General features: G+C 42.1%; 1 protein-coding gene across 1 annotated transcript in view; it reads right to left on the reverse strand.

Moving 5' to 3' along the window:
* LOC129858385 (attractin-like protein 1) overlaps nt 1-12149 on the reverse strand; it is a 345360-nt gene that overhangs the window by 129399 nt on the left and 203812 nt on the right. The window contains exon 27 of the mRNA XM_055927569.1: nt 5541-5619. Coding sequence (XP_055783544.1) covers nt 5541-5619 — 79 coding nt within the window. The remainder of the gene's footprint in view (nt 1-5540; nt 5620-12149) is intronic.

Below are 12149 nucleotides of genomic sequence, written 5' to 3' on the forward strand. Positions count from 1 at the left end.
ACCCTCTCTCACTCACACCCTCTCACTCAAACACACCACTCTCTCTCCCACAAAGATACTGATACCAACTTTAGAAACGTAAGGCACCAAGAAATGAGTAGCAGACCCTTTTCCTTTCTTCCTGTTCCAATCAAATTTGACGAGACCTACTGTCAAGTTAGAAAGTCGTTAGCTAGGTAATGTGACAGATTTTTGTTTTTTATCTAACCAATAATTAGCAACCTGGAATTAGTTTAAAATGGCCCACGACATGGTTTGCTCCAATGTATCAAATGCACAAATGTAACAAAGAAAACTCATCAGGGACTGCATCCCCAGTCATAATCACAGCTAAATTATACTTCAAAAACTTTCAGGAATAGATGTGCAGGGAGAGCGGACGGAGAGAAGCAGGTGAGTGATGGCTGGAAGGGGATGCGACTGCCGGCTGGCTGATTACACCTCCCACACGTGATATGATATGCGCCTAAAAGTGAAGTGGACGTTATTGGATGACCACATACAAAAGACTAGTGGTTGTTGCTTAAAAAAATGCAACTGAATTTATAAACAAAACAGAATTCATTAACATTTTATAACAGGCGCCAGCGGGTTCTTTAGATTGGTAGGGCCGAAAAATGTAGTAGTATCATATGAAATGGTACTACGGTACTCTAAAATGTTGGTATCATAAGTATCATGACGTTTGGTACTGTGATATTGCTGTGGAACCTGTATACCGTGCAACATTAATACACTGATATAGATAAAACTGCATAGAAGCTTTATTCACGCTAATGATTTACTGAAGCCCAAAGCACATGCGGTTTACATGGAGCAAAGGAGTCGTCTGATCACGTCAGAGGACCGTGATGCAGCATCAATTCCCCCAGGGCCCTGAATATCATTTATAATGTTCCTTTTTTGTGTGTCACTTATATAACTGCTTAAAACAACAACAACCCCTAGACTTCTTGTTTACAACACATGATAAATTACTTTAACAAGGCAATCTTAAAGAGAACTGAGAACTTGTTCAGAAATGACCGTTGGAGCCCGAAAAATAATAATGGCTATTATATATTAGCCCCATTTGGTCCAATTGACCAAGTCCCCGAGCACCTACTGTAACATCAACAATTTATCTCATCACTCCTGCTTTAATAACATCAAAACAGGAAGATCATAAAAATACAGCATCCAGCTCCATTGATTTGCATTGTTAATTTCCCGCTTGATGGTGCAGGGTGAGTAATGAAGGAAGTAGGTAGGGAAGACTCCTGCGTAGTTAATCACAAAGTTATGAGCTGCCAGCACTGAAGTCAGACAATTGGTTTTCACTGTTTCTGACAATGTGTGAGCGAGCACGTGTGTGTTTACCTCAGTCTAGTAATGGATCCTCTGTCTTTTCCCTCACTTCTCTCCACCATCTACCCTCACACACAGCTAAAACCCTACTAAAAGTGTGTGTGTGTGTGTGTGAGAGCGTGAGTGTGAGAGAGAGACATACACACACAAACATGTTAACACTCCATTCCTCAACTGACCACAGGCATGCAGGTGATAGAACAGTTCTCACACTATCTTTTTGACATACATCTTATTCATGTATTTGTATTTAACTACAAAGAGTTGAAGTCGGAAGTTAACATACACTTAGGTTGGAGTCATGAAAACTCGTTTTTCAACCACTCCACAAATGTCTTGTTAAGAAACTATAGTTTTGGCATGTTGGTTAGGATATCTACTTTGTGCATGACAAGTCAATTTTACAACAATTGTTAACAGACAGCTTATTTCACTTGTAATTCACTGTATCACATTTTCAGTGGGTCAGACGTTTACATACACTAAGTTGACTGTACATTTAAACTGCTAAGAAAATTCCAGAAAATTATGTCATGGCTTTAGAAGTTTCTGATAGGCTAATTGACATCATTTCATTCAATTGGAGGTGTATCTGTGGATGTATTTCAAGGCCTAACTTCAAACTCAGTGCCTCTTTGCTTGAAATCATGGGAAAATCTAAAGAAATCAGCCAAATACCTCAGAAAAAAAATTGTAGACCTCCACAAGTCTGGTTCGTCCTTGGGAGCAATTCCAAACGCCTGAAGGTAACACGTTCATCTGTACAAACAATAGTATGCAGCTATAAACACCATGGGACCACGCAGCCGTCATACCTCTCAGGAAGGAGGCGCGTCCTGTCTCATGGAATGGAACGTACTTTGGTGCGAAAAGTGCAAATCAATCCCAGAACAACAGCAAAGGACCTTGTGAAGATACAAAAGTACCTATATCCACAGTAAAACGAGTCCTATATCGACATAACCTGAAAGGCCCCTCAGCAAGGAAGAAGCCACTGCTCCAAAACCACCATAAAAAAAGGCAGACTATGGTTTGAAACTGCACATGGGGACAAAGATCGTACTTTTTGGAGAAATGTCCTCTGGTCTGATGAAACAAAAATAGAACTGTTTGGCCATAATGACCATCGTTATGTTTGGAGGAAAAAGGGGGAGGCTTGCAAGCCAAAGAACACCATCCCAAACGGGAAGCACGGGGGTGGCAGCATCATGTTGTGGGGGTGCTTTGCTGCAGGAGGGACTGGTGCACTTCACAAAATAGATGGCATCATGAGGGAGGAAAATTATGTGGATATATTGAAGCAACATCTCAAGACATCAGTCAGGAAGTTAAAGCTTGGTCGCAAATGGGTCTTCCAAATGGACAATGACCCCAAGGATACTTCCAAAGCTGTGGCAAAATGGCTTAAGGACAAATAAGTCAAGCTATTGGAGTGGCCATCACAAAGCCCTGACGCCAATCCCATAGGAAATTTGTGGGCAGAACTGAAAAAGCGTGTGCGAACAAGGAGGCCTACAAACTTGACTCAGTTACACCAGCTCTGTCAGGAGGAATGGGCCAAAATTCACCCAACGTATTGTGGGAAGCTTGTGGAAGGCTACCCGAAACGTTTGACCCAAGTTAAACAATTTAAAGGCAATGCTACCAAATACTGATTGAGTGTATGTAAACTTCTGACCCACTGGGAATGTGAAAAAAGAAATAAAAGCTGAAATAAATCATTCTCTCTACAATTATTCTGACATTTCACATTATTGAAATAAAGTGCTGATCCTAACTGACCTAAGACTGGGAATTTTTACTAGGATTAAATGTCAGGAATTGTGAAAAGCTGAGTTTAAATGTATTTGGCTAAGGTGTATGCAAACTTCTGACTTCAACTGTACCTCTCTGTTCTAACCGTGTTCATAAAATAGGGCTACAACCCCCTGTAATATATGGGATGTAGTAAAATAACTAATGCAGCTGGATATGTGTGATATCAGTGCTCCTGGACTTTACCCCATGGGTGAAGTCTACATTCAAACTGAGTGTTAGTGTCCACAAAGAGAGTGAGGCACAGTGCATGCAGCATTGCAGCTCTTCTGTGACATGGGACTCTTCCTCATAAATAATGTAGACGTGTCCACAAGCAAGTGTGCTTACACTGGGAAACAAGGCTAAACAAATACAGGGCTAGCCAGGTAAGAGGAGACTTTACACTACACTGCAGATGTCACCACCATTCATTCATAATGGCATAAAATTTGGCGTTTTGGGTTCAAGTCTGCCACATAAGCACAAACAGGTGTGTAGTACAGGTACAGTAGCTATATTTTATATTCTCTGTGGCAATCCAAACCCCACACACACATTTCTGCAACAGTAGATACAGTACAGCCGAAAACTTCCTGTAGTTATAATTGAAATGTTGCAGAGAACTTTTAAAAAACTTGGCTAAATCAATAGCCGCCCCACTAACAGAAAAATCACTTAATCATCTGAAACACAAGATATGAAAGTAAAATGGACTAATAAGATGTGCACATGTTGATAAAAGGACAGGGCTAAAACAGGAGGGAATATTCCCCTCTGTGATATTAAAACCATTACACATCTGAAAGCACAGCATTTGCTGAAGAGAAAACCCCCAACTGTGGCAGCCTTGGCAGAGGAGGGACAAAACCACCAGTGTTTTAACTATAGGAGTCCTCTTGTCAAATCTCAATGGATTTCACAGAAACCGAGCATGTTACATCTCAATTAAATCCACACTGATGTTTGTATTGATTTTAAAAGCCCAATCATGACTTATTTACGTTGCACATTGGTATGCGTGTATTTATGGCACCGTTTTGCGGCCTGTAAAGAAAACAGAAGAGTAGAAAAAGAGACAAATGAAACCGATGTGGCATCTGTTGTAGCTTTAAGTGATATATCACTCCATTCCACTTCGTTAAGCATCACTCCGTCAGAGTTAATTGGATCATGAGGAGCAGTAATTAAGGGGAATGGCCTTGTTTATCGCTGTGCTCCGCTCGTTAAGGAGTGAGTCGTGTTTGCAGAGCGGGTGACATTAACACAACCTTCAGAACAGCCGGGGGGTCGGGAGCTGCCTTGCACTGGAGGGGGGTAATGAAGCCTTGCCTGCAGGGGAAGCTACTAGTGAACAGCACACAGTGGGTGTGGTACAGAATGTGATGGGGGGTCTACTACCAATATGAAAACATTCTAGAGTCAGAGTCACAGACAAGGTCAGTCAATGTCTTTGAGGATCTTGTCTGTTCAATTGTCCATGAAAAGGTGAAGAAATCATTTTGGAACACCTTCCTAATATTGAGTTGCATCCCCTTTTGCCCTCAGAACAAAGAAAATGTGTTGGGGCATAGACTCTACAAGGTGTCGAAAGCATTCCCACAGAGATGCTGGCCCATGTTGAATCCAACGCTTCCGACAGTTGTGTCAAGTTGGCTGGATGTCCTTTGGGTGGTGGACCATTCTTGATACACACGGGAAACTGTTAAGCGTGAAACACCCAGCAGCGTTGCAGTTCTTGACAACCTCAAACCGGTGTACCTGGCACCTACTGCCATACCCTCTTCAAAGCCACTTCAATCTTGTGTTCACCCTCTGAATGACACACACACACACAATCCATTCCTTAATTGTCTCAAGGCTTAAAAATCCTGCGTTAACCTGTGGATTTAACAGGTGACATCAATAAGGGATCATAGCTTTCACCTGGATTTAGCTGGTCAGTCTATGTCATGGAAAGAGCAGGTTTTGTATACTCAGTGTACATATAGAGTACCAGAAGCTCTTACCACTGCATAGGAAATCATGTAATTATGTTAAAACCCACAGAGACAGGGACAAACACAAAAACATACACATATTTGTAGACACAATCACAAACCCAGAGTCTGAGTCAGTGAGAATAGAGCACCCTCTCATTTGTGCCAGTAAGGGGGTTTGAATCTGTGTTGTACTGTCTGATCCGCTCATGGGTCGCGTTCCAGGCAGACTACATTCCAGTCGCCCGCCAGATCCATCTGCATCCTAAGATATAGTAATCTGATACCCATCTGCGCAGTAAATGATGTGGCATGTGACCATTGGTAGATGTGCGCAGGGCAACTGCAATGTAATCTACCTGGAACGCCACCATGGTTTCCAACAATTACGACAGCTGATGAGATTGACCTATGACCTACCTCTCTCCTCCTGGATGCCCAGCATGTCTGTTTGACCTTCCACACCACCGCTGCCACCAGCAACAGGGACAGGAAACAGCTGCAGGAGGAAACAGCACAATCAATCAACTAATCAATCAATACATTTGCGGCAGGTAGCCTAGCGTTGGGCCAGTAACCGAAAGGTCGCTGGTTTGAATCCCCGAGCAGACTAGGTAAAAAAATCTGTTGATGTGCTCTTGAGCACTTAACACTAATTGCTCCTGTATGTCGCATTGGATAAGTGTCCGCTAAATGACTAAAATGTAAACGTGAATTTAATTAGCTCATCACCCATTATCTATTCATTCTAGTATTTACATGAAATATAATATAATTTCACAACAGTACCATGAGGAGGTAAGGACAAAAGTAGCTGCCTACAATCAAACCTATTCTTTAAATATGTAATAATGCATAGAACTGGCATGACGTCACAAGGGGGTAGTGACTATTTTCATGGTCTAGCTGTCACATGACCAATCTGTTAACGCTTTATTATAAAGTTCAGTAATAACCATTTATAAGGCACTCATAAATAGTTTGCTCACCATTTATTTATTAGTATACCTACGTTTTGTAGTATACCTAATTTGTAAATGCTATTATTCACAACTTTTGAATAATTTATGAATTATGCATACGATTAGGTGTTCTTTTAAACCATTTTACAAATCACATTTTGCAGTACCTGATCTAAAGTGAGCACTATTAATACTTTTGAATTTTTTTGAATGGCCAGCGTAATCATCTCCTTGAAAGATTTGTCAATGTGTCAATGTACAGTCGTGGCCAAAAGTTTTGAGAATGACACAAATATTAATTTTCACAAAGTTTGCTGCTTCAGTGTCTAGATATTTTTGTCAGATGTTACAATGGAATACTAAAGTATAATTGCAAGCATTTCATAAGTGTCAAAGGCTTTTATTGACAATTACATGAAGTTGATGCAAAGAGTCAATATTTGCAGTGTTGACCCTTCTTTTTCAAGACCTCTGCAATCGGCCCTGGCATGCTGTCAATTAACTTCTGGGCCACATCCTGACTGATGGCAGCCCGTTCTTGCATAATCAATGCTTGGAGTTTGTCAGAATGTGTGGGTTTTTGTTTGTCCACCCACCTCTTGAGGATTGACCACAAGTTCTCAGTTGGGATTAAGGTCTGGGGAGTTACCTGGCCATGGACCCAAAATATCCATGTTTTGTTCCCCGAGCCACTTAGTTATCACTTCTGCCTTATGGCAAGGTGTTCCATCATGCTGGAAAAGGCATTGTTCGTCACCAAACTGTTCCTGGATGGTTGGGAGAAGTTGCTCTCGGAGGATGTGTTGGTACCATTCTTTATTCATAGCTGTGTTCTTAGGCAAAATTGTGAGTGAGCTCACTCCCTTGGCTGAGAAGCAACCCCACACATGAATGGTCTCAGGATGCTTTACTGTTGGCATGACACAGGACTGATGGTAGCGCTCACCTTGTCTTCTCCGGACAAGCTTTTTTCCGGATGCCCCAAACAATCGGAAAGGGGATTCATCAGAGAAAATGACTTTACCCCAGTCCTCAGCGGTCCAATCCCTGTACTGTTTGCAGAATATCAGTCTGTCCCTGATGTTTTTCCTGGAGAGAAGTGGCTTCTTTGCTGCCCTTCTTGACACCAGTCCATCCACCAAAAGTCTTCGCCTCACTGTGCGTGCAGATGCACTCACACCTACCTGCTGCCATTCCTGAGCAAGCTCTGTACTGGTTGTGCCCCGATCCTGCAGCTGAATGAACTTTAGGAGACGGTCCTGGTGCTTGCTGGACTTTCTTGGGCGCCCTGAAGCCTTCTTAACAACAATTGAACCGCTCACCTTGAAGTTCTTGATGATCCGATAAATGGTTGATTTAGGTGCAATCTTACTGGCAGCAATATCCTTGCCTGTGAAGCCCTTTTTGTGCAAAGCAATGATGACGGCACGCGTTTCCTTGCAGGTAACCATGGTTGCCAGAGGAAGAACAATGATTCCAAGCATCACCCTCATTTTGAAGTTTCCAGTCTGTTATTCGAACTCAATCAGCATGACAGAGTGATCTCCAGCCTTGTCCTCGTCAACACTCACACCTGTGTTAATGAGAGAATCACTGACATGATGTCAGCTGGTCCTGTTGTGGCAGGGCTGAAATGCAGTGGACATGTTTTTGGGGTATTCAGTTCATTTGCATGGCAAAGAGGGACTTTGCAATTAATTGCAATTCATCTGATCACTCTTCATAACATTCTGGAGTATATGCAAATTGCCATCATACAAACTGAGGCAGCAGACTTTGTGAAAATGTATATTTGTGTCATTCTCAAAACTTTTGGCCACGACTGTACTTTGCGGAATATTTGGTTGCCTTGACAGTTGTCATTTCTCCATGTGCCTGCATAGAGTGCTGCATGTCTTTTTACCTTAGAGAAAACTACAAAAGCATAGAGTGCTGCATGTCTTTTTACCTTAGAGAAAACTACAAAAATGGCCACCAAAGGGCTAGCAGCACCGAATACTATGAAATGGACTTTAAGACTGCGGAGGTAAACCAAGTGAAATATGGAGAAATAGCATGAAATCAATTGGACCCATGGAGTGGGTCAAGGAGAGTGGCCATCTTACACAGAGCAATGTCACATAGAATGATCCCAATGCCAATGACATCTGGACATTAGATCACACAAAGCCTGTCTTTCAACCAGAGCTTTTACAAGTCCTGGAGGCCAAAGAACCAAACCACCAAGGCAGGAAGTAGTGTAGAAGTCCAAAACAATAGCTATCTTCATAACGCCCTCCGTGTACAGCTAGAAAATAGCTTAGAAGCAATGACCACATCGTAAAGGGCTAAAGAGTTGAAATTAGCGTGACATTTCCAAGCCAAGCCTGCTGAAAGGCTGTGGAAATGCTCTTTCTCATATGTTCTGGAAAACCACTAGTACAGTACATAAACTATCAGACTGAGGAATTTGCCTAGTTAGTGATGTGAACCATATACTGACAGTATGGTACATACTTACAGTTGTCACTATAGGTGCATGTGTGTGCAGGTTTGACAGGTTTGATTAAATATGACCGTACAGTACGTCAGTACCAATTTCTTCACCAATGTCTAAAAACTTTGGGAAAATAAATAAATAATCATGAAAGTCTCACACAACCCTATGATGGCTGTAGCTCCATATTGCTGGCAGGAGTGTAACTGGGATTGTTTGGAACAGACTCTTCCTCCCCTCCAACACCGCTTGTTGGTTTGGCCATATTTCAAAGCCCAATCAGTAACAGTCCATCATTCCACATCAAATCTATTAACTCAGCCTGCAATTAATCCCAAACACGGCGGCTTACTGCACTAATGGGGAGAGGAGAAGACTAACTGTCACTATTAAAGAGGTATTAGGGGGGTTTATTGGGGTTTCTTACACATATAGCTTTAGCCAAGTCATCCGCAACTAATGAGATTCAAACCAATGAGTTCCATGTGCAGTTCTGGGGTGGATGGGAGGGCTGAGTGGGACGGATACAGTGTGTGTGTGTGTGTGTGTGTGTGTGTGTGTGTGTGTGTGTGTGTGTGTGTGTGTGTGTGTGTGTGTGTGTGTGTGTGTGTGTGTGTGTGTGTGTGTGTGTGTGTGTGTGTGTGTGTGTGTGTACGTGGGGCACTGAGGGGCTGAGGGTTAGTTGTTCAGTATTGTGGATCACATGAACATGGGGAAGGGGTTTATAACATGTCCAATCATCCGAACCATTGGATAACATATCACAAACACCCAGCAGCAAGCTACAAGATCGATACCCAATCCTATACACACAATCCACAAATTATCAAAAGAAAGACAATTCCATCTGTACACCATAGAGTACCAAGCTGTTAACCAAGTATATTCCCCCAGGCACACAGAATGGCAAAAGGCTGATTTCTAAGGGAGGCCAAATAGTGGATAACACAATCCAAATTTGTTTACCTTTCTATCAGAGCAGTGTTGTTTGTCAAACTGCCTGGAGTATCCCTCAGGTCGCAGCGGCACAGAATGTTGATAGCCATTTTGAAATAATTGGGACAGCTGATAGAGGCTTATTAGCCACTTAGCTTTGTATATTGTCTCTGTGCTGAACTTGAGAAGAAGGAGAGATGATTTCTAATCAACTTAGAGAGAGGAAACGAGTAATTGGACCAAACTGAACTGCAATGTCACCAATTAGCATTGGGGCTGAAAAGGAGAAGCAGCATAAACACTCCTTCATTACAACAATTTTTCTTGCTCATTTAGGGAACCGCTCTGGAAAGTGAATGAGAGAGAGAAAGAGAGAGAAAACTATTTAACCACTCTTCAAAGAAAAGCTGGTCAAATTAGCTTTTAGAAGTTAATCAGAGTCTGTTAGAATACTACTTCATGTCGAGAGTTTAGCTTGAGGATAAAATTAGGCGAGAATCTTCCAACCTATTTTCCCTCTCTCGTTTCTGTCTCTCATGTATGCAAGTGTACATATGTTAAAGATATGCATGATGTAACTAAGGAGATAGGAGATCATGTGGCATTGTCACACATACACACACACGGAGTCAGACAGATAGGATGACAGGTGAACTGTACAGTAAAGATAATTGCAGAAATATAAGTAGCCTGGATGAACCCTAAAATAGAGGAACAGACACCCAGAGTGTAAGTCAAACATATGAAGATATACTAAGAGAAAAATAGAAGAAAGATGCTAAAGGAGAGGCATGTAGAGGGTCAAAACATGTCCAAATGATCAAATTACTGTACTGTTGTTACAGTACCTGAAACAAGATAATGATGGTGAAATCTATGACTGCATACTGCCCTAACTCAGGATTGGAGAAAGAGCACCTATGAAAAGCACTGAGATTATTTAATTCTAAGGGAAAATATCTCCTCCACTCTGTCTCTCGTTCCCCTCCTCTCTCTCCCTCCCCCTCGTCTCTCTCTCGACCCCCCTCTCCCTTCCTAGTTCCCGCTCTCTCTCTTTTGCTCTTCCCCTCTCTCTCTCTTTCTCTCTCTGTGGTGCCAGCTCCATCATGTCAGTGTGCCCTCAGCCTGCAGGGCCCGACTCACACACAGGGCACCGCAGCTCTGCCGCCCTGCCACTTCATCTCTTATACACACCAATGGAGCACAGCCAACACACACACACACACACACACACACACACACACACACACACACACACACACACACACACACACACACACACACAAACAAACAAACCAAAGCTCACACACAAACATGCAATGAACAAAGCATACACTCTCACACACAGTCACACATACAGAGACCACAAACTCGTACCCTCTGTGACATGCACATGCATAGCTTACATTTACACAGAAACATCTACAACCATGTTAACATAGCCGCACGTGAACTCCTTTTTCCCTTTGACTAAAGCCTTTAATCAGCTGTGGTCACATAGGGCAGCACATACTGCTTCTGATAAAGCCTTTGAGCTGTGAGATGCAATTGGATGCATCTCACAGGACCCATGATGCACAGGGATCTGTGGAGGTTTTATTTATTGTAATATAATTAGAACTGCACTTGATCACTGAAGTAAACTTAACAAGGCAGGATAAGAGCAGGGGACAAACACAGAGAGTGACATTATATTGAAAAATCAGCTGTTACATCTGGGGAAAAAGTGGATAAAGTGCATGCTTCAGAAGGTGCTTACTAAAGAAGACAGTGGGTGAGAAGGAAGTGTGTGCCACTATGAACATGACACAGTGGAATAAGCTCTTGGAGCAAATGAGTGAACCTTAAAGTCCCAGTGCAGTCAAAAACTTGATTTACCCGTGTTTTATATATACAGTTGAAGTCGGAAGTTAACATACACTTATGTTGGAGTCATTAAAACTGGTTTTTCAACCACTCCACAAATTTCTTGTTAACAAACTATAGTTTTGGCAAGTCGGTTAGCACATCTACTTTGTGCATGACACAAGTAATTTTTACAACAATTGTTTAGAGACAGATAATTTCACTTATAATTCACTGTATCGCAATTCCACTGGGTCAGAAGTTTACATACACTAAGTTGACTGTGCCTTTAAACAGCTTGGAAAATTCCAGAAAATGATGTTGTGGCTTTAGAATCTTCTGATAGGCTAATTGACATCATTTGAGTCAATTGGAGGTGTACCTGTGGATGTATTTTAAGGCCTACCTTCAAACTCTGTGCCTCTTTGCTTGACATGATGGGAAAATCAAAAGAAATCTGCCAAGACCTCAGAAAAAAAAGTCTGGTTCATCCTTGGGAGCAATTTCCAAATGCCTGAAGGTAACACGTTCATCTGTACAAACAATAGTATGCAAGTATAAACACCATGGGACCACGTAGCCATCATACCACTCAGGAAGGAGACGCGTTCTGTCTCCTAGAGATGAACATACATTGGTGCGAAAAGTGCAAATCAATCCCAGAACAACAGCAAAGGACCTTGTGAAGATGCTGGAGGAAACAGGTATAAAAGTATCTATACCCACAGTAAAATGAGTCCTATATCGACATAACCTGAAAGGCCGCTCAGCAATGAAGAAGACACTGCTCCAAAACCGCCATAAAAAAGC

The sequence above is a fragment of the Salvelinus fontinalis genome, chromosome 1 (assembly GCF_029448725.1).
Source record: "Salvelinus fontinalis isolate EN_2023a chromosome 1, ASM2944872v1, whole genome shotgun sequence".
NCBI classification, from domain to species: domain Eukaryota; kingdom Metazoa; phylum Chordata; class Actinopteri; order Salmoniformes; family Salmonidae; genus Salvelinus; species Salvelinus fontinalis.